The sequence below is a fragment of the Salvelinus namaycush genome, chromosome 26 (assembly GCF_016432855.1).
Source record: "Salvelinus namaycush isolate Seneca chromosome 26, SaNama_1.0, whole genome shotgun sequence".
In the NCBI taxonomy this organism is placed as follows: Eukaryota; Metazoa; Chordata; class Actinopteri; order Salmoniformes; family Salmonidae; genus Salvelinus; species Salvelinus namaycush.
This window is the reverse complement of record NC_052332.1, coordinates 10814929-10842424: the sequence shown is the minus strand read 5'-3', so window position 1 is coordinate 10842424 and position 27496 is coordinate 10814929. Positions and strand designations below refer to the sequence as shown.

The following is a 27496-nucleotide window of genomic DNA, read 5'->3' as shown; positions in this document are numbered from 1 at the left end:
CAGGAAGCAGATCAGACACCGAACTGAAACAGTTTAATAGAGCAAACATGTCACAACACATAACCAGTTTACCCAGGGATGGTACAGGGACACCAAAACTGGTCCGTGCGCACACATACCCAAATTATGCTAAGCCCTGCTTAGATTGTTAGACGATCATATATTATGAAATTAGTCCGATAGTTTCTGCAACATATTGGGTGTTTCTGGAGCACACCCAGTTACTGCACTTTGTAGTTTGTTTATTGTAGCAATAAGGGTTGAGTTAAGGAAACATGTTCTTGGACAAAGACCATATCTAAAACGTGTTACTTCTGCTGGTCAAACATTTAATGTTTGTTAAGAAACAACTAGCTTCAATGATGAGATCCATTGAAGTTGCCTTGAGTTCATGTCAAAGACCATCCTACCAAAGGCAAAGACCACACAGGAACAGAAACACACAGATACGGACAAAGACACGTTTCAGAAATAAGTAGATGTTTATTATCAACAAAGACTCAGTCATACAGGAGAGGGGGGATTTATAAAAGAATAGGGGAGAGAGGGAGAACAGATCTGCACTCATTACTACCAAAGACAGAAATTATTACTTTGATCTATTTTTCTTTTAAAAGATGTGCCTTTACATTTTTTGTATTTCATACAAGTAACAAATTGGACAAATTCATCAAAAAAAGGTAATATTCTACAATACCATTTGACTAAAAATATGCTTGGTTTCACAAAGACAAGTTAAAAAGAGGTGGTCAAATATTGACCAATAATTGTTTTCTTTTCATACTAATAAAACCAGTTCTACTATCTAGAAAAGGTTAAAAAACTTTATTTACAAACAACAAAAAGAGGCAAAAAAAATAAGAGTAGGAAAAAGTTGATCTAAATCCGAAGGCAACAGGGGCCATTGGTTATTGCAGGCTTTTTCCCAGCCCAGCACATGATTCAACTAACCAACTAATCATGATCTTCATTTAAACCACTATTTGAATTGGGTGTATTGCTGCTCTGGAGCTAAAACCCTCAAGGGGTTGTTCACCCCTGCCCAGAGTAGAGTACTCTGCTATCCACTGATACAGGGTCAGATAGTTTTTCATCCCACCCATGAATATGGGATCAGGGGGTAGTGTAATGCTTACGGTTAGGGGAAATTTGATCCTAGATCAGTGGTTAGGGGTAGTGTTATGCTTAAGGTTAGGACTGGGCATAGCACAATTTTATCCTAGATCTGTGGTTAGCGTCTTTGGGTTTCAATGATTATTTCTGGTGACGAGGGAGAGAGGCTGGGACTGGAGCATGGCATGATGGGAGCTCATCGTTGATTGGTGGATGGAGGTGGTAGGGGCTAAGCCAGAGGCGAAGGGGATTGGTCCAGTAAGGAGCGACGGAGTCTGGTTACTGGATGAGCTCATGTGGGGAGAAAAGGGGTGATGAGAGGAAGAGGATTGAGATGAAGTGGTCTTAGTGGTGAGGGGCAGGTGTGTGTGAGTGAACAAGTGTGGGTGTGTATGAGACTGGATGTGGGTGTAAGTCTGACCGTGTGTCTCCCTGTGCGAGTGTGGGCGGGGGGGTTTGGTGGTGAGGGAGAGGGGCTGGACCTGCTCGGGATGTGTGTGCTCAGAGTGAGAGTGTGTGTGTTCAGTGTGTGTGGGTGCGGGAGCGGCAGGGGAGGCCAGAGCAGTGGTGGGCGTGGCTGGAGAGTCCAGGGAGGAGGCGGGACTAGCCTGGGACAGGTGTGTGTGTGTCAGGTGTGTGTGAGAAACACTGGGCCTCTCCTGAGTTCCATACGACACACATGACTTCTTGGGCTGTGGAGAGAAGTGCTCTGGAGAGACAAAATAAAACACTGATCAGTCATTGCTGTAAGTTTCCAGTAATGTCAAAAAATATAGTTTGGTCACTTCATGCTCTCATAATTTTCTGGTCTTGGAGTCCACTTACCCTCTGGAGCAGCAGACTGGGTGTGTGTTATTTGGCCATCTGGAGCAGTCTCTGGCCTGCCATCTCTCTTCCTCTTCTTTCTCTTCCCCTGCACACAAACAACCAATCACATCACACCCTCCATCTCAAAGCAACCAATCAAATCACTACTAAATGTTTACTATCGTACTTACGTAGTTGTCTCTAGCTGACCATCCAGGGTAGAGTTGGGAGTGTAGCTGTCTCTCTTTGCGGGCCATATCGTAGTATTTTGACTGCTCCTCACGAGATAGAGAGTGCCACTGTAGACACACACACAAAGGGTTAACACATACTCCCTTCTGGAGCATAGGCCATCGACAACAGTTTTCAGTATGAACACACCCATTGTATAATCCTCCAAAGAAAGACAGTGTGCAAGCACACTTACCCTGCGTCCCAGTATCTGGTTGATGGCAGCGCTCTCCTTCAGCGTGCACTCTGCCACCACCTTGGGTCTCTGCTCCTTCATGTACAGCATAAAGGCATTCAGAGGCTTCTTCACATGGGGCTTCTTCTCCTCCTCTTTCTCTCTGTCCCCCATGGATACGCCACACCTACACACACCAGACAGAGACAGTCAGTGAGTTAGCAAGAGGTGTTAACGTGTGTGATAGAAAGATGTGTGTGTATGCGTACCCGTGACGGTTGCCGTCTCTTGGTTCCTGTTTGATCGCCGTGGAAACGATGGCAGGGTGAGGGACAGACGTCTGCAGGGACGGGACCATGTGGGGCGAGAAACGACTGGCCACCAAGCTGTCAATCACACACACAGGTCCATAAAGCATAAATACCATTTGAAATGACATGATTGTATTTATTACAGCAGAGGTTCTCAAAGTGGGTCCACGCAGGTACTGCAAAGTGGGTCCGGGGCAAGAGCTCAAAATATAATAAATATTTTTTTATGCATATTACTAATATCCGATGAAACAAATTTTGACCAAGGGATTCGTGTAATAAGTTGAGGGATCAATACAATATTTTAGTCTTCAGTTGATGTTAACAACCCTGGGCAACATGAACCAGGGAGGCTCACCGGAGGATATTGGTATCCACAGTACTCCACCAATTACCCATTATCCAACTCAATACTTCTTGTATTTAACTTAAGCTTTAATAAAAAAGGCTACGTTGTCTCTCTGCGTTATGGCAAATTGTGTAGAATTCTAGGATATTAGCTTTAATGCAGCAACAACATAAATCTCTGCCACATGACAAATTGTGTAGAATTGCAGAAAATTAGCTTGAACACTGCAACATTTTCTCACCGATGCCAAAAGGCAGGCCTTTAAAAATGTTCTTTCCCAGGGCCCGACACTTGGTTCGTCCGGCCACGCACTGCCAAAGTCATCGTAAAAATTATTCTATGCTATTTTTATCTCACTCAAGTCGTTATAAATTATGAGGGGGTCCCTGACAAATGTTCCACTTCAAAAGGGGTCCAGGCCACAAACAGTTTGAGAGCCCTTGCTTTACAGATATAAGTCCAGTCTCTATAGTACTAAGACTCCAGAGCAGTTATACATGGATGTGTGTGAGTGATTAGGTGAGCTGTACCTGGACATAGAAGAGTTCATGGCGAGAGCTGCAGGGTAGGATGGTCTAAACCCCCCCGCTGGAATACCGTACATAGACTGGCCCGGCCTGGAGACAAAGAGAGAGAGGGGAAACAGTGTCACTTGTGTTGCAATATCATTCGTTCGGCTAGAAATTGTTAGCAAAATAAACTAAACCATCATTGTATCCATCACAAGATGGTGAATGTGAGTGTGTGACTCACAGCCAGCCCAAGGGATGTGTCATGTGTCCCATGCCTCCAGGAGAGAGAGGATAGTAGGGGGAGAGCTCTGCTGGGTGGGGTGTGCGGGGAAGACCTGGAGGGTGGAGAAGGACAGTGGAGAAAGAGCAACACACATATACATACACACACAGTTAAAGTCGGAAGTTTACATACCTCAGCCAAATACATTTAAACTCAGTTCTCACAATTCCTGACATTTAATTCTAGTAAAAATGCCCTGTCGTAGGTTAGTTAGGATCACCACTTTATTTTAAGAATGTGAAATGTCAGAATAATAGTAGAGAGAATGATACATTTCAGCTTTTATTTCTTTCATCACATTCCAGTGGGTCAGAAGTTTACATACACTCAATTAGTATTTGGTATCATTGCCTTTAAATTGTTTAACCTGTTTTGGAGACTGGTTTTTGTTCGGAATTTCAGATGACTGACGTGCCCAAAGTAAACTGCCTGTTCATCAGGCCCGGAAGCTAGGATATGCATATAGTTGGTAGCATTAGATAGAAAACCATCTGAAGTTTCTAAAACTGTTCAAATGTCTGAGTATAACAGAACTGGTATGGCATGCGAAAACCCCAGGAAAATCCATCCGGAAATAAAAACTGTTGAGGTCACAGTGCATTTCAGTGCTTGCCTATGGGAAATACAAATAGATAACACCCATATTGCAGTCCCTATGGCTTCCACTAGATGTCAGTCTTTAGAAGGGGTTTCAGGTTTGTTTTTTGAAAAATGAACAAGTAGTTGGAAGAACTACAAGGTGTCTCATAAGAAAAGTGGTCTTGTTGGAGCGTGAAAGAGGTGAGCGCTCTTCGTTATTTATCTTCCCTATTCAACATACTATTCTCCATCTCAAATATTATCGTTTATTTTAGATAGAGTACCAGAGGATTCATTAGAAACATCATTTGGACAAACTTTACTGGTAATTTTTTGGATTAGTTTGTATGCATGTTGAACGAGTGGATTACTGAGATCATTGGCGCCAAATAAAGACTTTTTTGGATATAAAGGACTTTATCGAACAAAACGACCATTCATTGTGTAGCTGGGACCCTTGGGAATGCAAACAGAGGAAGATCTTCAAAAGGTAAGTGATTTATTTAACCACTATTTGTGATTTTGTGACGCCTGTGCTGGTTGAAAAAGTATTTGTGTGGGGCGCTGTCCTCAGATAATCGATGGTAAGCTTTCACAGTAAAGCCTTTTTGAAATCTGACAATGCAGTTGGATTAACAAGAAGTTAAGCTTTTAAATGATGTATGACACCTTGTATTTTCATGAATGTTTAATATTACGATTTTTGTATTTTGAATTTCGCGCTCTGCAATTTCACCGGATGTTGTCGTAGGTGTCCCGCTAGCGGTTCATGCGGCAAAAAAGGTTAACTTGGGTCAAACATTTCAGGTAGCCTTCCACAAGCTCCCCACAGGAGGACTCCTTGCTCGCACACGCTTTTTCAGTTCTGCCCACAAATTTTCTAATGGGATTGAGGTCAGGGCTTTCTGATGGCCACTCCAATACCTTGACTTTGTTGTCCTTAACACATTTTGCCACAACTTTGGAAGTATGCTTGGGGTCATTGTCCACTTGGCAGACCCATTTGCGACCAAGCTTTAACTTCCTGACTGATGTCTTGAGATGTTGCTTCAATATATCCACATCATTTTCCTACCTCATGAAGCCATCTATTTTGTGAAGTGCACCAGTCCCTCCTGCAGCAAAGCACCCCACAACATGATGCTGCCACCCCCGTGCTTCACGGTTGGTGTTCTTCGGCTTGCAAGACTCCCACCCCCTTTTTCCTCAAAACATAACGATGGTCATTATGGCCAAACAGTTCTATTTTTGTTTCATCAGACCAGAGGACATTTCTCCAAAAAGGACATTGTCCCCATGTTCAGTTGCAAACAGTAGTCTGGCTTTTTATGGCGGTTTTGGAGCAGTGGCTTCTTCCTTGCTGAGCGGTATGTCGATATAGGACTCGTTGTACTGTGGATATAGATACTTTTGTACACGTTTCCTCCAGCATCTTCACAAAGTCCTTTGCTGTTGTTCTGGGATTGATTTGCACTTCTCGCACCAAAGTACGTTCATCTCTAGGAGACAGAACGCGTCTCCTTCCTGAGCGGTATGACAGCTGCGTGGTCCCATGGTGTTTATACTTGCGTACTATTGTTTGTACAGATGAACGTGGTACCTTCAGGCATTTGGAAATTGCTCCTAAGGATGAACCAGACTTGTGGAGGTCTACAACTTTTTTCCTGGGGTCTTGGCTGATTTATTTTGATTTTCCCATGATGTCAAGCAAAGAGGCACTGAGTTTGAAGGTAGGCCTTAAAATACATCCCAGGTACACCTCCAATTGACTCAAATTATGTCAATTAGCCTATCAGAAACTTCTAAAGCCATGACATCATTTTGTGGAATGTTCCAAGCTGTTTAAAGGCACAGTCAACTTAGTGTATGTAAACTTCTGACACACTGGGATTGTGATACATTGAATTATAAGTGAAATAATCTGTCTGTAAACAAATGGAAAAATTACTTGTTCTGCACAAAGTAGATGTTCTAACCGACTTGCCAAAACTATAGTTTGTCAACAAGAAATTTGTGGAGTGGTTGAAAAACGAGTTAATGAATCCAACCGAAGTGTATTGAAACTTCCGACTTCAACTGTGTGTGTTTGTGTGTACACACACACACACACACACACATATTTATATATATAAATACACATCCATTGTTACAGAGAAACTAGCGAGAGGGATGAGGAGGTTCCATACCTGTGTCAGGTGAGAGGTGAGGGGGTGTCCGCGGGGGGAAGGGGTCTGGACTGTAGGACAGGAGGGGAGAGAAGGGGGGCAGGTGACCGTGCTGCACCACTGGTACCTTATTGGACTAGAGAGGAGATAGCGAGAGGGATGAGAGCAAGAGATTAGGAACAGTGGAAAGTTCATACTGTGTCTCGTCACAAGGCGTAACAGTTTCTCCCCTAGGTGGAATTTTCACTACATTGCACATGCATATCGGGATATTATTTTATTTATTTATAGTTTTGACAATATCAAAATATTATTTGCCTTATTTGCTTGTTCTCCATCTTTTTAAATAGGGATCCACATTTTTTTACAGCACTTATTTACATGACTGACCAAAACTTGTTTTCTCATGACTCTCGTCCCTCTGCAGCAGACATACAGTGAGCAATATGTTTGGAACATCGAATCACAATAAATCAGTATCGTGAGAATCGCAATAGATTTTGTATTGACACCTAAGTACTGTGATAATATCGTAGCATCCGGTCCCTGGCAATTCCCAGCCCTACTGTACAATGCCTTAAAATCTACACATGAGCCTAAGGCCTAGGGTTGTTTCTGGGTAGGGCCTCTCCCAGTCTGACTATCAATGACATGGGATCAGTTCTCCATGGCAGAGCAGGTCTATGCTCAGATACACAACACACAGGCTCATACTCACTGGAATACAATCCCACTCATCTCATACACACTCACTCCACCGGTCTTAAAGACACCACCCCCCCCACCCCCCACCCCAAGGTGTGAAAGTCCTGTGTCTCCGGGCGGATTAACACTATTCAGCTTGAACATTCCAGTGTCTGTCTGCAGCGAGTTTGAGGGAGGTCAGGAGGGTGTGTGTAAGCCTGGAGAGGGTGAAGGAGGTCAGGAGTCAGGTCACCTGAGTGCTTTGTGTGTATGTGTGTGTGTGGGGGGGAGCACTCTAGGAGACAATCTAAATGGCTTATACTAGCAGAGCAGGGTTACATACCCGGGTAAGTTTTGTAAGAAAGACCAGGTACTTAGCAAGAAGCTAGCTTGAGCAACAGTTGGCCTTTTAGATGTCAGTCAGGATGTTTTAATTTATTAAACTTAACTAGGCAAGTCCATTAAGAACAATTCTTATTTACAATGAGGGCATACCTTGGCCAAACCGTCCCCTAACAACGCTGGGCCAATTGTGCTCCGACCATCGTCACTGCATGGTGGCTAGATTGTGAAGCACACACACACAACGGCTGTGCAAGTGGGCAAAAATTATCACAATATTTTTTCGGTGTGATGGTATTTGGACGGTAATTTTATGTTTTTGAACAATAAACGGTCCACATTTGCTTTATGGGTAAGTAGTGCATGACGATAAGGTGGAAACAAATACATTACTCTAAGTGATTTCAATGGCTCTCTTCTGAATGTTTTATACTTTTAAAATTTCAGCATTTTCATCCATTTCCTACACTCATGAGACAATTTCCACACTGCCACATAGGGCTGCACGATATGGGCAAAAATCGAGGCCTTATTTTTTACCAAATATTGCAATTGCGATTTGACTTGATTTAGATCAAAACACTTGGGGGAAATGTTCAAATCATGGAAATATGAAGGTAAGTAAGTATTTTACTGTTAGTCCACACCAGTTGGACACCACAAATACATTTTGATTTGATTATTCTAATTCTAATTCTATAAAGATAGAATATAATAGTGGGCACTTCGAATACAGTGTTTGACATGACAAATAAAAAAAGACAGGGAGTAGTTGTGACAGGGTAGGAACCAAAGTGTTGGTCAGTGTTTCCTAGGGGACCCTATAACCTTTGGTTACATTAAAATGTTCTCTTAGCTACGTCATGTAGCTAACATTCACGCTTCGCCTATTCCTTTGATTTTGTAGAAACATGTTGATTTAGGCCTACACCATCACTAGTACAAGGCTGTATTAGCTAGCTACGTTTGCTCTGACTCAGTCGATTAGCTAGCTAGTTAGCCAGACATCTAACTAATGATTAGCGTTCGTGTCAAAAACAATACATTTTTGCAACAACATGCTAAGACAAACTAACTGTTTGCAGACAGCTAGATACACAAACAAAGTGTAATTATAGAACGCTTGTAGATTTATATTTAGTAAAGTGGAAATCAGCATCATGGTCATCAACATCTTGTTGCATGTGCTGCATTGACCATGCAAACTGATCGCAACAATTGCGCACTCCTTGAGTGACAGGGGTGGGGGCTTGGTCTGTGTGGGAAGTGGCATGGAGAGAGAAAGGGAGAGGAGAGAGACGTCTCAGGTTGCGGAGTAAACTATATTAAATGGACGCTACACACGGCGGAGTAGCGTATCACATTTAACAAACCAAACATAGATTTTTTTTAATAAAAGGTGAAGTAAAAACCCAAACTGGTTTGTGCATCAATACCGGTATATAGTAAAATACAGTATACCGCCCAGCCCTAAGACACACACACCCACCATGTGAGCGGGGGAGGTGGAGCGAGGGTCTTTTAAAGCAGAGGTTCCAGGAACATCCAGCATGGGCCACTTCATCTGTAGATACTGGAGAGAAAAAGACAGCGGAATGGGGAGAGAATTAAAAGATTTAAAGACTGCGTGCAAACAATTAAGCACCACACAAAAAATGTAATTTTATGGACAAACAACATATCATGAAATGGGTACAGCTGGTAGGATGTGTGAGAGGCGAGAGCGAGAAGTGAATTCCGATGACTCTCCACATGGGTCCTGGTCGGATTACTTTCTGCAGACATCTGGTGAGTGTATCAGTCAGACTCCAGCTGTACGTCTCTCTGCATGTAGGTTTATGTGTGGGAGCGCATTCGTTTAGAAAAGCAGCGGGCGCACACACACACGGGCTTTTAACGTAGGGCACAACCGCTCAGCGGTCAGTCACCACTCCAAGGTGGTGAGACAGGAAGGAAGAAGGGATAAGATATAGGGCTAAAAATGGACATGGCAATATAGAGGAGTAGAAAAGGGGAGAGGATCGGGGAATGTGTGTCAGGGTTGTGGTACAATGTTCACAGCAGACCAACATGCTACGCCGAGTCGTTGAGGAAAAAAACCATGAGCACACACACACGTCATGAATAAGGGTCCCATTGTGTGGCAGGTCAAATAAAACTCAAATAATGAGGACCACAAGAACATAATAAGTGTTTGCCTGTGCAGGGAGTGTGTTCACTGCACAAGGAGAAAGTGTAGGCCCTGTGTGTGAGAGAGAGAGAGGGAGAGTGGGGCTGAGCACACACACCAGCCTCCAGTACACACACACACATATACCCCCATTCCAAGGCCCCAGGAAGTTCTGGCTGTGAGTTCTAAATGAAACCAGCTGTTAGAAATACCATACTGATGAAGCCTACACAACTCTGCCTCTCCCTCCCTCTCTTTATCCCTAAACAAAATCGGTAGTTTGCTGTACAATCATGATGTTGCTGCATGGCTGGAGGCTAGTTACTGCTTCTTACAAAACACCAAGATAGAAACCACACACACCAACACCCCCTTCCCTCCACTTAGGTTTGTGAATGCTATTCACCATAAATGAAAAAGGTGCGTAAACAGCACACGGCTTGACATACAGGAGTGCCCGCCAGCCCGGGGAGGTTTTGGAAACCTTCCGGGCCAGTCAATCATCCATGTCAGCAGGGCTCTAGACAAACTTTTCCCCACTGGTGCAACAAATGTTTTCAGTTGATGGCACCAGCAACTGATTTGGTCGCACCAATTTGACCGCTCTCATAATGTACTGCATTCCATACAGAACAGGACTAATAATGACTAGCTATCTTTTAAATTAGCATACCGTTCTGTGCTTACACTAAACCAAAATATAAAACGCAACATGTAAAGTGTTGGTCCCGTGTTTCATGAGCTGAAATAAAAGATTGCAGAAATTGTCCATACACACAAAGAGCTTACTTCTCTCTAATGCTGTGCACAAATTTGTTTACATCCCTGTTAGTGAGTTTCTCCTTTGCCAAGATAATCCATCCACCTCAAAGGTGTGGCATATTAAGAAGCTGATTAACCACCATGATCAGTACACAGGTGCACCTTGTGCTGGGGACAATAAAAGGCAACTAAAATGTGCAGTTGTGTCCCACAACCCAATGCCAAAGATGCCTCAAGTTGAGGGAGGGTGCAATGGGCATGCTGACTGCAGAAATGTCCACCAAAGCTGTTACAAGATAATTTAATGTTCATTTATCTACCATAAGCCGCCTCTAACATCGTTTTAGAGAATTTGGCAAAACGGAAACTATGGGATTACACAACAGAAGAATTTCTGCACAAACGGTCAGAAACCGTCTCAGTGAAGCTCATCTGCGTGCTCTTCATCCTCACCAGGGTCTTGACCTGACTGCAGTTCCGCGTCATGTCCGACCTCAGTGGGGAAATGCTCACTTCAACAGCCACTGGCATGCAGGAGATGTGTGAATCCCGGTTTCAACTATACCGGGCAGAGGGCATGCAGCATGTACAGCACCGTGTGGGCGAGCAGTTGCTGATGTCAACGTTGTGAACAGTGCGCCGTATGGTGACGCTGAGGTTATAGGTAGGCATAAGCTACAGAAAACAAACAAATTGCATTTTATCTATGGAAATTAGAATGCTCAGAAATACCGTGACGATATCCTGAGGCCCATTGTCGTGTCATTCATCCACAGCCATCGCCTCATGTTTCAGCATGATAATGCACGGCCCCACGTCACAAGAATCAGTACACAATTCCTGGAAGCTGAAAATGTCCCAGTTCTTCCATGGCCATACTCACCAGACATGTCACTCATTGAGCATGTTTGGGATACTCTGTGTCGACATGTACGACAGCACGTTCCAGTTCCCGTCAATATCTAGCAAATTCGCACAGGCATTGAAGAGGAGTGGGTCTACATTCAACAGCCTGATCAACTCTATGCAAAGGAGATGTCGCACTACGAGACAAATGGTGTTTTTCTGATACCTTAAGTAGGGGCGTGTATCTGTGACCAACAGATGCATATCTGTATTCCCAGTCATGGAAAATCCATAGATTAGGGCGTAATAAATGTATTTAACCTCTCTAGGGTACGTGAGACGGTAGCGTCCCACCTCTTCAACAGCCAGTGAAACTGCAGGGCGCCAAATACAAAACAGAAATCACATAATTAAAATTCCTCAAACATACATGTATTTTACACCATTTTAAAGATACACTTGTTGTAAATCCAGCCACAGTGTCCGATTTCAAAAAGGCTTTACGACGAAACCAAACGATTATGTTAGGTGAGTGCCTATTCACAGAATAACACACGCATTTTTCCAGCCAAAGAGCAGAAATAGAGATAAAATGAATCACTAACCTTTGATGATCTTCATCAGATGACACTCATAGGACTTCATGCTACACAACGCATGTATATTTTGTTCGGTAAAGTTCATATTTATATCCAAAAATCTGAGTTTACATTGGCGCCTTACGTTCAGAAGTCACAAAACATCCATTGAATTTGCAGAGAGCCACATCAATTTACAGGAATACTCATAATAAACATTGCTAAAAGATACAACTGTTATGCATGGAATTTTAGATGCACTTCTCCTTAATGCAACCGCTGTGTCAGATTTCAAAAAAGCTTTACGAAAAAAGCAAACCATGCAATAATCTGAGTCGGTGCTCAGAGCCCAATCAAGACACAAATATAGTCGCCATATTATGCAGTCAACAGAAGTCAGAAGTAGCAATATAAACATTCACTTACCTTTGATGATCTTCATCAGAATGCACTCCCAGGAATCCCAGTTCCACAATAAATGTTAGTTTTGTTCGATAGTGGCCATCATTTATGTCCAAATTCCTCCTTGTTCTAGCTTTCAGGACACTTTCCAAACTCACGACGCGCGGGAAGGTCCAGCGGAAAGTACGGACGAAAAGTTAAAAAAGTTATATTACAGTCCGTAAAAACATGACAAACGAAGTATTGAATCAATCTTTAGGATTTTTAACATAATTTTTCAATAATGTTCCAACGGGAGTATTCCTGTGTCTTCAGAATTGCGATGGAACAGAGCTCGCTCTCACGTGAACGCGCATGGTCAGAGAATGTACAGGTCATGGGAGACCTGACTCATACCTCTCTCCTTCGGCCCCACTAAACAGTAAAGGCATCAGACAAGGTTATAACGACTGTTGACATCTAGTGAAAGCCTTAGGAAGTGCAACATTACCAATATCCCACTGCATCTTCAATAGGAGCTGAGTTGAAAATTGACCAACCTCAGATTTCTCACTTCCTGGTTGGATTTTTCTCAGGTTTTTGCCTGCCTGATGAGTTCTGTTATACTCACAGACATCATTCAAACAGTTTTAGAAACTTCAGAGTGTTTTCTATCCAAATCCACTAATAATATGCATATTCTAGCTTTTATGGCTTTGTAGCAGGCCTTTTACTCTGGGCATGCTTTTCATCCGGACGTGAAAATACTGCCCCCTACCCCAAAGAAGATAAATCGACTGATTACCTTATATGAACTCTAAATCAGTAAAATCTTTGAAATTGTTCCATGTTCCATTTATATTTTTGTTCGGTGTACATAGGGCAGCAGCCTCTAAGGTGCATGGTAGAATAACCGGGTGGTAGCCGGCTAGTGACAGTGACCAAAGTTCAGGGCAGGTTACCGGCTAGTGGTGACTAGACTATTTAACAGTCTACTTGACAGTTCTTCAGTCTCTCTCCCAGGTTTGATGCACCTGTACTGACCTCACCTTCTGGATGGTTGCGGGGTGAACAGGCCGTGGCTCGCTTGGCTGATGTCCTTGATGATTTTCTTGGGCTTCCTCTGACACCGGATGTTATTTATGTCCTGGAGGGCAGGCAGTGTGCCCCAAGTGATGCGTTGGGCAGATCGCACCACCTTCTGGAGCTCTGACACAGCTCGACAGGATGTGAAGGTAGTGAGGGTCTTTTGCCTCCTTAGGTTGAAGAGGAGCTATTGCGCCTTCTTCACCACACTGTGTGGGTGGACCATTTCAGATTGTAGCTTTTCAACCTGAAGTTTTTCCTGTCGATGTGGATGGGGGCAGTTTCCCTCTGCTGTCTCCTGAAGTCTTCAATCAGCTTCTTCATTTTGTTGATGTTGAAGCAAAGAACCTTTTCCCAGTTCTTTGATGAAGCACCTTTGGCAGTGACTACAGCCTCCGGTCTTCTTGGGTATGACTAGGGTTGCACATTTTGAAGATATTCAGAGGTGGAAACTTTCCATTGAAATACCTGGGAATTAATATTAATACCATTTAAATGTAGATGTTATTTTTGCATTGGATATATTTACCATATCATATGGAGACAGAAACAAACCTTTTACCTTATCATAAGTAGCCAATAGCAAATTATTAAATCCCTCAAAAATAAATAAAACAATTTAGTTACGAATTGACCTTTAATTAAATTAGTTGGCTCTTCACATGGGATGATTTCACAGAAAAACAAAAGGGAATATTGAATGACGCCCAATGACCTATCACATCTCCCAAAAATGTTTTTCAACATACATCTTTAAAATGATAGTTTCTAGACTAAAGCTTTGGTTGTCTTCCTCTCAGGCTGCCATGTCTTCTCCCTGGACCTCCTCAATGTCCACCAGACTCTGGGGCCTCCTCTTCACTGTCACTTTCCAACCTTGAGGATGGCTCGTTGTCAGGCTCAAAAAACCTCAAATTTGCCCAGATGGCCACCAATTTTCCAAAGCTTGTTTTGGTCAGCCTGTTGCGTGCTTTGGTGTGTGTGTTCCTAAACAAGGACCAGTTGCGCTCTGAGGCGGCTGATGTTGGGATTTGGAGGATGGAGGCAAGAGGGGATAGAGCCTCAGATCCACAAAGTCCCTTCCACCAGGTGGCTGATGAGATATGTTGGCACAACTGCAATATTGCATCTCCATCCCAAAGCCCTTGCTTGGAATTGTACTTCGTCAGACCGCCAAGAACCTTGCCCTCATCCAGGCGGCGAGACACGGTAGTGATGACACCATAGGCCTTGTTGATCTCTGCACCAGACAAGATGCTCTTGCCAGCATACTTGGGGTCCAACATATACGCTGCGGTGTGTATGGGCTTCAGGCAGAAGTCTTCACACATTTTGATGTATTTCAGAACTGCAGTTTCCTCTGCTTGGAGCAACAGTGAAGTGGGCAGGGCTGTATGGATTTCTTCCCTTACATCTGCAAGCAGAGTGAACATCAGACAGGATGGCATTGTCTCCCTCAATCCATGCAAAGGCTACCGCAATAAGTTTCAGGCTGCTTACCACTCAACCAAAATACATCATCCAGGAGGAACCACTTGATGGAGCTTTCCATATCGGCAGTGATATGGCCATTTCTTGGAGACTCCTTCCCCCCAAGGAGACTGTCAAACATGATGACAACACCACCCCTATGGGTGTTGCTTTCATGTGCTCTTATTCTTCTCACCTTGCTCGGTGAGGTAGATTGCTGCTATGACCCCAAGTACCTAACCATTTCCTTGGCTCTCTTGTAGAGTGTATCCATTGTTTTCAGTGCCATGATGTCCTTGAGGAGCAGATACAATGCATGAGCAGCACAGCCAATGGGTGTGATGTGAGGGTAGGACTCCTCCACTTTAGACCAAGAAGCCTTCATGTTTGCAGCATTGTCTGTCACCAGTGCAAATACCTTCTGGGGTCCAAGGTCATTGATAACTGCCTTCAGCTCATCTGCAATGTAGAGACCGGTGTGTCTGTGCTCTTGTAGAATACTGGTTGAGGGATGGAGATGTAGTTAATTATTCCTTGCCAATGAACATTCGACCACCCATCAGAGATGACTGCAATAAAGTCTTCTTTCTCTATGATTTGCTTGACCTTCACTTGAACTCTGTTGAAATCTGCATCCAGCAAATTAGTAGATAAAGCATGTCTGGTTGGAGGGGTGTATGCTGGACGAAGAACATTCAGAAATCTCTTCCAATAGACATGGCCTGTGAGCAGAGGTGAACCAGTTGCATACACAGCTCGAGCAAGACATTCATCAGCATTTCTCTGACTACGTTCCTCCCTTGAGTCAAAAAAAACTTCTGATTCCAGGAGGACCATGAGCTTTTGCTATCGATAAGGTGTCTAATTCATAAATTTCACTTCAAATAGAAGTAGAGGGACTTTTGTCAGAGGTTGCTTGTTGTTAGCGCTGAGGGAACTTTATGCACTTGCCCAGATGATTCTGCATCTTTGTTGCATTCTTCACATATGATTTGGCACAGTATTTGCAAATGTACACAGCTTTTCCTTCTACATTAGCTGCAGTGAAATGTTTCCACACATCAGATAGTGCCCGCAGCATTTTCCTGTAAAGATTAGAACAAAATGAGTTTAAAGAAAAAAAACAATTCCATGTACAGATAAATAGTTAGGCAGTTAGATTAAACAACGCCTTTGAAAAATAAATGTTTTAAAATGAAACATATGGAAACAGGTGAATTAACACTCAGATAGCAGGCTCAAGCAAGATAAAACCCAAATGGTAGCAAAAACTAACTAGCAGAAACTGTTAAGTTATAAATTATTTAAACACTTTGCTGTAGGCTACTATTAACTAGTTAACAAAAAAATCATGTAATATAAAATATTCACCCTACCCAGTATTGTAAACAAAACTTACCAGAAAGCATGTAGTCCTTGGCTCAGACAGTGTAGTAGTGTGGGCTCAATAGCATCTCATTAGTGTGCAAGATATTGATAAATCAGCTATACATTTGATGGAAGAGTGCACAGCACATGTGATGGAAGAATGCACTGTGCATACAGAGGGTTGCAATACCATTGCACAGCTATTTTCAAGTCCCTCCAGAGATTTTTGAACAAGTTCAAATCCGGGCTCTGGCTGGGCCACACAAGGACATTTGGGGCGACCGGTAGCCTCGAGCGTTGGGCCAGTAACCGAAAGGTTGCTAGCTCGAATCACCGAGCTGACAAGGTAAGAAAATCTGTCATTATGTCCCTGAACAAGGCAGTTAAACCCACTGTTCCTAGGCCGTCATTGTAAATACAAATTTGTTCTTAACTGACTTGCCTAGTTAATTGAAGGTTAAATAAATTCAATTAAAAAAAAATCTAAAATTGGGATAGTTTAACCAAAATATGCAACAAGACCTTGTATCTTATGTGTATCCCACAAAAAAAGGTTCACTGTTACAAGCAATTACAGCCTCAAGTCTTCTTGGGTATGACGCTACAAGCTTGGCACACCTATATATATATATTTGGGGAGTTTCTCCCATTCTTCTCTTCAGATCCTGGATGGGGAGCAAAGCTGCACAGCTATTTTCAGGTCTCTCCAGAGATGTTCAAACGGGTTCAGGTCTGGGCTCTGGCTGGACTAGACAAGGACATTAAAAGACTTGTCCCGATGGAAGGTGAACCTTTGCCCCAGACTGAGGCCCTAAGCAGGTTTTCATCAAGGATCTCTGTATTTTGCACCGTTCATCTATCCCTCAATCCTGACTAGACTCCCAGTCCCTGCCACTGAAAAATATCCCCACAGCATGATGCTACCGGCACGCATCACCAAAGGGATGGTATTGGCCAGGTGAAGAGCGGTGGCTGGTTTCCTCCAGACATGAAGCTTGGCATTCAGGCCAAACAGTCCAATCTTGGTTTAATCAGACCAGAGAATCTTGTTTCTCATAGACAGAGTCCTTTAGGTGCCTTTTGGCAAACTCCAAGCAGGATGTCATGTGCCTTTTACTGAAGAGTGGCTTCCGTCTGGCCACTACCATAAAATGCCTGATTAGTGGAGTGCTGCAGAAATACGTGTCCTTCTGGAAGGTTCTTCCATCTCCACAGAGGAACTCTGGAGCTCTGTCAGAGTGATCTTCGGGTTCTTGGTCACCTCCCTGACCAAGGCCCTTCTCCACCGATTGCTCAGTTTGCCCAGGCAGCCAGCTCTAGCAAGAGTGTTGGTGGTTGCAAACTTCTTCAATTTAAGAATGATGGGGACCTTCAACGCTGCTGACATTTTTTGGTACCCTTCCCCATATCTTTGCCTAGACGCAATCCTGTCTCGGAGCTCTACGGACAATTCCTTTGACCTCATGGCTTGGTTTTTACTCTGACTTGCACTGTCAAATGTGGGACCTTTTATAGACAGTTCTGTGCTTTTCCAAATAATGTCCAATCAATTGAATTTACCACAGGTGGAATCCAATCAAGTTGTAGAAACATCAAGGATGAAACAGAATGCACCTGAGCTCAATTGAGTCTCATAGCAAAGGGTCTGAACACTTAAAGTAAATACAGTATTTTTTATACATTTGCAAGCATTTCTTAAAACCTGTTTTCGCTTTGTTATTATGGGGTATTGTTTGTAGATTGATATGGGGGGGGGGAAATGATTTTATCAATTTTAGAATAAGGCGGTAAGTTAACAAAATGTGGTGAAAGTGTCTGAATACTTTCCGAAGGCACTGTATTGTAAATAAGATATGTCTGTATTTCATTTAATAGATTTGCAAACATTTCAGAAAATATATGCATTTCATTATGGAATATTGTGTGTAGATTGGCGAGAATTTTTTTTATTGAGCCTATAACAACAATTTTGAACAAGGGGCATGTATACTTTGAAGACATTCTATAAAACAGGAAAATCCTTATTTTTCATTGTAGGCTTTATTAAGAAGGATATCCAGGTGCCCTCCAAACCATGTGCTTATGATCATATAGTTAGACTAATACAACTGTTGTGTTTTTTGGATCTTCGACAAATATTTGCCAGTCAGAAATACATTTTTCAAAGAACTTGCATATGTTCCAATACCTTCAAATATTATTTGGTTTTCTGAGACCTGTATTTGAATATCAAATTGTTGCCTTTTAGTTGAAACACTATACAACCCATCTTTGACTACCTTGAGTATTTGATAAGTTGGCATTTTCAAATAAACAACTATAATAAAAACTATTTTCTGCCCAGGTCTGTGGAGAACACAAAAGTCAACTCCATGTCAGCCTTGCAGACTTTGTGCAACTGACCTCATTGTCCCATGTGAGTTCACTCTTCAGATGGTTGGTCTCTCTCGCTCTGTGTGTGTGTGTGTGTGTGTGTGTGTAAAGGTTGTAGTGTGTGTTTATGTAAAGTGTGAGGCCCTCTGGCTTGTGTTTACTCCACATTGTCTCACTGGACTTAAAATACCAGGAGAGAAGGCTGTCGACAGCACACACACCATTCACAAAGAGAGAGTGAGGTAGCGAGACGTGTTAGAACAGTGTCAGTAATCTCTCCCCACATCCCCTCCACAAATTCACTAATGCTTAGGGGTGACTGACAACCAAGTGTGTGTGTGTTGAAAGCTCACCAAGTGAGTCAAATCAGCAACCTAAGGCTGAATCCATCCCCAACACTCCTGTCTAACTCCAACTCAAAAGTGTGTGTTAAAAGAGGAAAGGGGCCAGAGCAACTCTCCCTGGGGTTACAGTATCCGTGGGGGGGTCCACCTATAATCAATCCCCGATCACGGAACGCTACACGCTTCACTTCCAGTCCTGATCTAGAGTGCACCTGATTTCACCCTTACTGTTTTGTATGCCCCTAGAGTTTTTGTTCCATATTTTGGTGAGGGTAGATGCTGGACAGCACACATGGTGGTGTGCTACGATTCAGCTATTGTACAGTTTACATTAGCATGTAGATCTTCACTCAGACAGAGAGGCGTGCATCTCTTACACACATGCCATCTAATGAGGAGGAGGGAGCATTAACCACGGTGCTGACTAAAGTCAACACAACCTCCACTGTGTGTGCGTGTGGTAATGATCTCCTGTGGAGAGCAACATTAGGTCAATTGAGCTTCTCCACCGCCTCCTCCTCATGACAACAATAGCTCATTAATACCTGGGGAGGGGAATGTAGAGGCAGGCAGGGTATGCGAGTGGGGGGGGGGGGGGGGGGTAAACGTACATGGAGAAAGAGCAACTACTGCCAGTTGTGTCGTAGGGAATATTTTTCACATCTGAGTTAAAAAGCTAACATTATGATCTAAGATTTTATGTCTTATTAGACAAACAGAAAGGACTTGGTGGATAAACACAAATAGGTCCTCGGCCCCAATATACAGAAAGCAAACAAAAAACAATGTTAACTACAACTAACATAGGTACGCATGGATGGTGATGACAGAAATACTGTAGCATCTATACATGTGTCTCTCTCTCACACGTGCACACATTCCTGCATCAGCGTTTTAGCAGGACGGTGTTGAGGCATGCCTGCTGCCGGAACGCTAGTGTGTTATCATAACACACCATGAATCACTACGAGACACATTACACTGCTCAGAGTCAGAGCACACAGAACTCACCGTTCACTGTCCCTTATGACACACACCAGACATCACACACTGGATACACCGCCACACCACACAGAAAGCTATGTTAGTCTAGCAGCCTTACTTGCAAAAATATTAACTCAAGATTGAGAGTGTTTAAGGCATGTTCGTGCATGTGTGACTGACTCACCGTCCTGGCGCCGGGTGAGAGGGCTCCGGGAGAGAGGTAGGGGTTGCCAAGGTTCCCCAGGTGACTCAGGTTGGCTAGGTTACCCAGGTCAGGGATCATCAGTAAGGGATAGCCAGCATATGGAGATGCCTTGAACAACCCACTGTCGTGTTGCTGTCTCAGAGCTGGAAAAGACACACACACACAGTTAACTTCAGCAATTGCTGATCCACTCCCTCTGAGCTGGGGGATAGACTGGGGTCAACAGTGCTCATTGAATTGAGAGAGAGGGGGGCGGGGGGGATAGGAAGAGGGAGAAAGGAGGGTTTTGGTTGTTTCTTATAAGGGGTGTAAAATGACCTCATTTCAACAAAGCTCATTTCAATGAATGGGGAGATAGAGGGAGACTGGGAGGTAGAAAGAGATAGGAAAGATAATGCATAGGAGAACGAGAGAACGGGGGTGCACTCATAAAGGATCAGTGAGAGTTACAGTTTTACTGTGAGTTTGTAAAGTTTTAGTTACCTTCTGCAAAGAACTCTCTCTGCCTGACATAGCTCTCCCAATCTGGTCTGTGCTGCTGGGGACGTCTGTGACTGCCTGCCTGCTGACAAACACACAAACATTGTTTGTAAAACATAAATTAGATTGGTAGCTAGAAGACAACGGTTAGTACTGTACTGCAGTGGTTTGTAGAGTGATTCAATCTTCCGTCACATTAACATTAGCTAAGTAGACAAACTAGTTACCTCGGAGTCAGACGAACTGCTGTTGTTCTCCGTCTCGTTGACCAGCGAGGACTTGACATCGTCCAGGTCCCGCTCAGAGGACACATTCTCGGCTGTTTTTTCCTCCTGTTCCCCCTCGTCTTTAAACGAAATTAACTCGTCGTTTGCCCCCAAATCATCCCCCCCTCCTCCGTCCAGCTGCGGCATCTTGGATTTCGAAACAGTGTGGTCTTGCTGTGGAAGTACTGTTTTAGCTAGCTAGCTAACAGTTAACTTACTCCGTTCAGAAAATATCCAGAGTTCCAAAAACCCTCTCTCAAAACACTTAGCTACCTAGCTAGCACACGGTATTATTTGTATTTCCACGCTTTCCAATGGTAGTAACGATATAACCCATAAACAAGAGAATAGTTATTGAAAAACCCGCAAAAATAAGCATTCAACGACTGTTCATTTTTGTTAGCTACAGTAGCTAAGCTAACTACAGTAGCTATTTAGGTAGCTGATTTCTTGACTTGTCCTCCTCGTTCCTTGTTGCGTCTTCTGGGATAGAAAAACAAGTTACAAAACACACCGACGAAACCAAAAAGTTAAATCCATGAATATGTGTATACGGGTGTAAAAAATATATATAGCTAGGTATCTCCTCCAACTGAAAGGGAAAACGACAACAATGAAAAGTTGTGCGTCGAAGTTTGCTGAAACACGCACGCACAAAAAACTTTATCCTGTTTCCCCCCGAGTAAAATCCATCCGAAGCGAAGTCAGCTCACCAGCCCTACTTTCTTGCTTATTTCGCCGTCCATTATCGTTCAAACTGAGAAAATGTAATTATTGTGAGTTCGAGAAGAAGTTACTCGCTGGCTGTCTATGTTCTGTTTTGGTGTGTCTGTGTTGGCGTGGGAAAGAAGAAAAGTCGCTTGGTGTTTCTGAAGTGGAGTGGAAGGAAGCGCTAGGCCGCCGCCGGGAGACTGGGGGAGGGGGTGATGAGACAAGAGGGAGGGGGGAAGGGAGGAAGAGGGAAAGAGGGGGAGGAAGGTAGACAGGGGGAGGAGGGAAAGAGGAGACAGGGGGAGGAGGGAAGGAGGAAAAAGGGAGGAGGGAAGATGTTTGGGCGGAGAAATGCCAGTCCACCCATCAATCATGTGTAGAACCTGATCTTTCCCAGTTGATTTCTTTCAAATGAAAAAAAATCTTAGTCAGTGTGAAAGTTCTGGCAATACGTGTACATTTTTTGTATATCGTTGCCATGTCTGCATTAGTCTGGATTGCACACTGAATATCGCTGGTTTTTTTCACTACACTGAATTAGATTGGATTTGCAATGGCTATGTACATATTCATGGTGTGAAGTGAAGAATGTACTATGATGATAATGCGCATGCACCCATCCCGATCATAATCCCACCACACACCAATGAGTTAATGAGACAACCCAGGTAGCAAAATTATATTGAAAGACCTCTAAAAGGCACATTTTCCAGTCATTGATGTTAGGTCCATTTTAGGTTCTGAATGAAAGGTGAAAATGTTTTTTCCGACGTCGAAAATACGTATTTTCTGGATGTTGAAAATATGTATTTTCTGGGCGTTGAAATCAGGTTCATTTTCGTTTCTGAATGAAAGTTGAAAATAAATATTTGTCGGAAGTTGAAAAGACCTCTTTTCCAGATGTCGAAATACGTATTTTCCAGACGTTGAACTCAGGTTCATTTTCGGTTATGAATGAAAGTTTTTTTGTCATGGCTAAATCTCTACTGCACATTCAATCTCACTGAAGTAAGAATTATATCACAATAATGATTTTTAAATACATTTCATATTGGAAAAAGGAACCAATTGAAGATTGCAACATATAATATTTATTATTGATCCTATCTGTCACATGTACTTATGTTAGCTTTTTTCAAAATCTTTAAAGGGGGCCAAAACAGTAAACAGTTACAGTAACCTACCCTTCTAGATAACTTGTAACAGTCTAACAAGGTCTTGAAGTCGCCTAGGCTAGATAGGGCTAGTCAACTTCAACTTCTTTTTAGATAGGGCTAGTCAACTTCTCAATTAGCTTCAGCCAGCTGGTGTGCGAACAAAATTGACCGTGGGCATTATGATTCCGTGCAGCTGCGCTCCGAATTGACGATTACTTGGGTGATGCCAACTATGCAGTGGCGTGCCGTGGGCCTGGGGCCTGGGCCTTCAGTGAGGTACTACACAGTCCCACCCGAATTAATCCACCTCATTATGATGCCATGGCTCTAGAAACTATACATTTAGACAGAAACGCAGTATAACCAGGCGTTGCGTCACCTTGAAATTGACAAATTGACATTTTTGGGTAAACAGTGTTTACCCAAAAACATGACACAATCAATGAGTCTTTTCAATATTTCCCTTCACCTTTTCATTGTGCAGCTCCGTTGCCCTGCGCGTTTGTTCTTTGAGCTGTAGATCCACTCCGGTGTCCCCAAAAGTTTTCAAAAGCACCATTGCTTGTTAGTGCCCAGCCGTACTTTGGTGTCTCGTTGCTGCCTTGGTTAGACAACTCAAGTTTGCAAAGCCAGTGTGGCTCCAAACACCAAATCGATCACTTGCAAATAATAGGCATTCCCAGCAGTACAGTTTGCAGTGCTTCTCGGAGCCAAGGAGCCTGTGAGCCATTGACAGCGCTCGTAGTTGAAACTTTGAAAGTGGCGAGCGAACGAAGCACTTTCCCGCCTGTGACAGGCTTTGTGGCGTCGGGCGACCTCTCCTTACAATGTCTAACTTTTTTTGAAAAGTTCGTCTTGAGAATGGCGTTATAATTATATCCTCGACCAAATCGATATCTTCTCCTCCTTCCGCCATTGTGGGTTGAAAAAACAGCTTAGTAGTACGCGAATTAATTCGTTTATCAAATTCAGTTTCCTAGATCTCCATAGGACCTGCCTCTCAATATTGGTAATCCAATCAAAAGACGTGCACGCACTACGCCTGCTAGCTGGCTCCTGTGTAACACTGGAGCCAGCCAGAAGGCGTACAATAGCCAACTCTAAAGCTGATTGGTTGACACTAAATTTTCATTTCCATTCACTATAAGCTACAAGCGCCCGCACTGTTGATTCTGAAGGCCTGAGGGCAGATTTTAGACCCCTGGCAACACATGATGGCTGAATATGATTGGATAAAAGATCTAACATAAAGACCAGCCCTCAAAATCTCAACCTGGGGCTGGAAGCAGTGCAACCAAGAGGAAAGCTATGAAATGAAGAGTATAACTCTTACTCTGGGGAATAATTTAATACATATTTGTGGGAAAATATATTTGAAAAAAAATTATATTCTGATGATGTTTAGGCCAGCAGAGAAGGCCTTGCAGGCCCTGACGGCCCACCACTGCAACTATGGGTACGTAGGCAGGATTGAAATAAACTCAACCCAAAGAAAACTGTTAGAGTACCCTTCATTCCGTGACATAGAATTTTTTCCTATCAGCTCGCAAATCTCAGTTTTGGAGGAGACTGACTTTAATGACAAACATTATCCTATTTACACTGTATAGTTTATTTTGACACTAGAATGAATGTTTTTGATTGATATAAATGCCACATAGGCCATTGTCAAACGGAGACATTACTTTTTAGGTGAAGCCGCTTTTTAAAACTGTCAGTAATGATGTTCAAAGTAGTCAAATCTACATAATAAACCAACAGACGGCTTCAGCTACAATGATATGACTGTTATACAGTGCATTCGGAAAGTGTTTAGACCCCTTGACTTTTTCCACATTTTGTTACGTTACAGCCTTATTCTAAAATTGATTAAATAGATTCCCCCCTCATCAATTTACACACAATACCCCATAATGACAAAGCAAAACAGATTTGTAGAAATGTTGCTAATTTATAATAAAAAAAACTGAAATATCACATTTACGTAAGTATTCAGACCCTTTACTCAGTACTTTGTTGAAGCACATTTGGCAGCGATTACAGCCTCGAGTCTTCTTGGGTATGACGCTTAGCACACCTGTATTTTGGGAGTTTCTCCCATTCTTCTCTTCAGATCCTCTCAAGCTCTGTCAGGTTGGATGGGGAGCGTTACTGCACGACAGAATTCTGCAGGGATACGAAATCCCATCTGGTTTGCACTTAGTGGGATTATCATTTGTTTTTCAACAGGACAATGACCCAACACACCTCCAGGCTGTGTAAGGCTATTTGACCAAGAAAGAGAGTAATGGAGTGCGGCATCAGATGACCTGGCCTCCACAATCACCCGACCTCAACCCAATTGAGATGGTTTGGGATGAGTTGGACCGCAGAGTGAAGAAAAAGCAGCCAACAAGTGCTCAGCACCTGTGGGAACTCCTTCAAGACTGTTGGAAAAGCATTCCAGGTGAAGCTGGTTGAGAGAATGCCAAGAATGTGCAAAGCTGTCATCAAGGTAATGGGTGGCTACTTTGAAGAATCTCAAATATATAATCTATTTTGATTTGTTTCACACTTTTTTGGTTACTACATGATTCCATATGTGTTATTTCATAGTTTTGATGTATTCCCTATTATTCTACAATGTAGAAAATAGTAAAATAATGAAAACCCCTTGAATGAGTAGGTGTGTCCAGCTTTTGACGGGTACTGTATATATAATTTCCTGATCTTATCTCTCAGATACAGGACAGACACTTCGAAACAAACTTCTTATTTATTTATTTTTGACCATCTGTTACTCAATATGTTTCTATGGGCTAATAGCAGTAAGGCCAAATTCAATGTTTAATCAAAACGTTTTTATTTATCTTTATACCTGAAGGGGTCCAAAAATTCAATCAAATATTTAAATGATCCTTGTTATGACCATCTGAAAACAATTCCCTTGGCTTAGACTTGTAATAGCCAGTGTGTAGAATAATACCCAGATATGCAAAGGAGGATATTGCATATTTCTACCTTTATTTGTATGCCTATTTAGGATACATCTGCATGAAGAGATCGACATCCTGTCACACCCTGGCCATAGGGAGGCTTTTATTCTCTATTTTTGGTTAGGCCAGGGTGTGACTAGGGTGGGCATTCTAGTTTCTTTATTTCTATATTTTCTATTTCTTTGTGTTTGGCCGGGTGTGGTTCTCAATCAGAGGCAGCTGTCTATCGTTGTCTCTGATTGAGAACCATACTTATGTAACGGATGTGAAATGGCTAGGTAGTTAGCGGGTACGCGCTACTAGCGTTTCAATCAGTTACGTCACTTGCTCTGAAACCTAGAAGTAGTGTTGCCCCTTGCTCTGCAAGGGCCGCGGCTTTTGTGGAGCGATGGGTAACGACGCTTCGTGGGTGTCAGTTGTTGATGTGTGCAGATGGTCCCTGGTTCGCGCCCGTGTCGGGGCGAGGGGACGGTTTAAAGTTATACTGTTACATTGATGCTGTTGACCCGGATCACTGGTTGCTGTGGAAAAGGAGGAGGTTGAAAGGGGGGTGAGTGTAACGGATGTGAAATGGCTAGGTAGTTAGCGGGTACGCGCTACTAGCGTTTCAATCAGTTACGTCACTTGCTCTGAAACCTAGAAGTAGTGTTGCCCCTTGCTCTGCAAGGGCCGCGGCTTTTGTGGAGCGATGGGTAACGACGCTTCGTGGGTGTCAGTTGTTGATGTGTGCAGAGGGTCCCTGGTTCGCGCCCGTGTCGGGGCGAGGGGACGGTTTAAAGTTATACTGTTACACTTAGGTAGCCCTTTTTTCCACCTTTCTTTGTGGGAAGTTGACTTTTGTTTAGGGCACATAGCCTTTAGCTTCACGGTTTGTTTTTGTAGTGTTTGTTGTTTTGTTCGGCGTCTTTTTCCAAATAAAGAGAAAATGTACGCTCTCCACGCTGCACCTTGGTCCTCTTCTGTTAACGGCCGTGACACATCCATTATGTATTTCTGTGTAGTACAGATTAGGGACTCATAATTCAATTATGTTACTGGGTGTAAATCCACTTCACCTACTGTAGATCAAGAATCTAAATATATTTTTTCAAACTCAAGGTGTCATGTCATGGCTGGCACCCCCTTCTTTCTGCAGACATCATGGAAAACGTGGTCACATAAAAACAAAACTGAGGGAGATTTTACATAAATTATTTTACCACACTTTTTGTATCTGCACAATTCTTACAGTAAATCTGTTTTTAGGTAAAATGTTCAATGTAAATTGTTAAAAGTAGTTGTGCATAGAGTATGGTTTGTTAAGCTTTGAAATCAATGGTCTCTGAGTCTTGGCGCAATTCAGTTATCGTGGAATTGCCCATAGATAAGCAACACCATCAGATTTGCCACCAGTGCTCCTTATAGGACACATCACTGCACTCTATACTCCTCTGTAAACTGGTCATCTCTGTATACCTGTCGCAAGACCCACTGGTTGATGCTTATTTATAAAACCCTCTTAGGCCTCATTCCCGCCGATCTGAGATATATCTACTGCAGCCCTCATCCTCCACATACAACACCCATTCTGCCAGTCACATTCTGTTAAAGGTCCCGAAAGCGCACACATCCCTGGGTCGCTCGTCTTTTCAGTTCGTTGCAGCTAACGACTGGAACAAGCTGCAACAAACACTCAAACTGGACAGTTTTATCTCAATCTCTTCATTCAAAGACTCAATCATGGACACTCTTACTGATATTTGTGGCTGCTTTGCGTGATATATTGTTGTCTCTACCTTCTTGCCCTTTG

General features: G+C 43.0%; 1 protein-coding gene across 3 annotated transcripts; it reads right to left on the bottom strand.

Annotated features, from left to right (window-relative positions):
- Positions 1-463: 463 nt before the first annotated feature.
- On the bottom strand, positions 464-21791 carry LOC120020954 (transcription factor 7-like 1-B). 3 transcript variants are annotated; one of them, XM_038964603.1, is made up of 12 exons: positions 20826-21791; positions 20602-20683; positions 20098-20261; positions 9041-9124; positions 6547-6661; positions 3740-3833; positions 3517-3603; positions 2596-2712; positions 2348-2513; positions 2112-2219; positions 1939-2026; positions 464-1822 (listed from the first exon to the last, which is right to left on the bottom strand). In XM_038964603.1, exons 1-12 carry the CDS (start codon positions 21009-21011, stop codon positions 1248-1250), a joined length of 1866 nt encoding a protein of 621 aa, XP_038820531.1. In that variant the 5' UTR covers positions 21012-21791; the 3' UTR covers positions 464-1247. The 3 variants fall into 3 exon arrangements, with proteins under 3 accessions (XP_038820531.1, XP_038820532.1, XP_038820533.1); XM_038964604.1 differs by having other exon boundaries at positions 20602-20680; XM_038964605.1 differs by lacking the exon at positions 9041-9124.
- Between the last annotated feature and the right edge of the window lie 5705 nt (positions 21792-27496).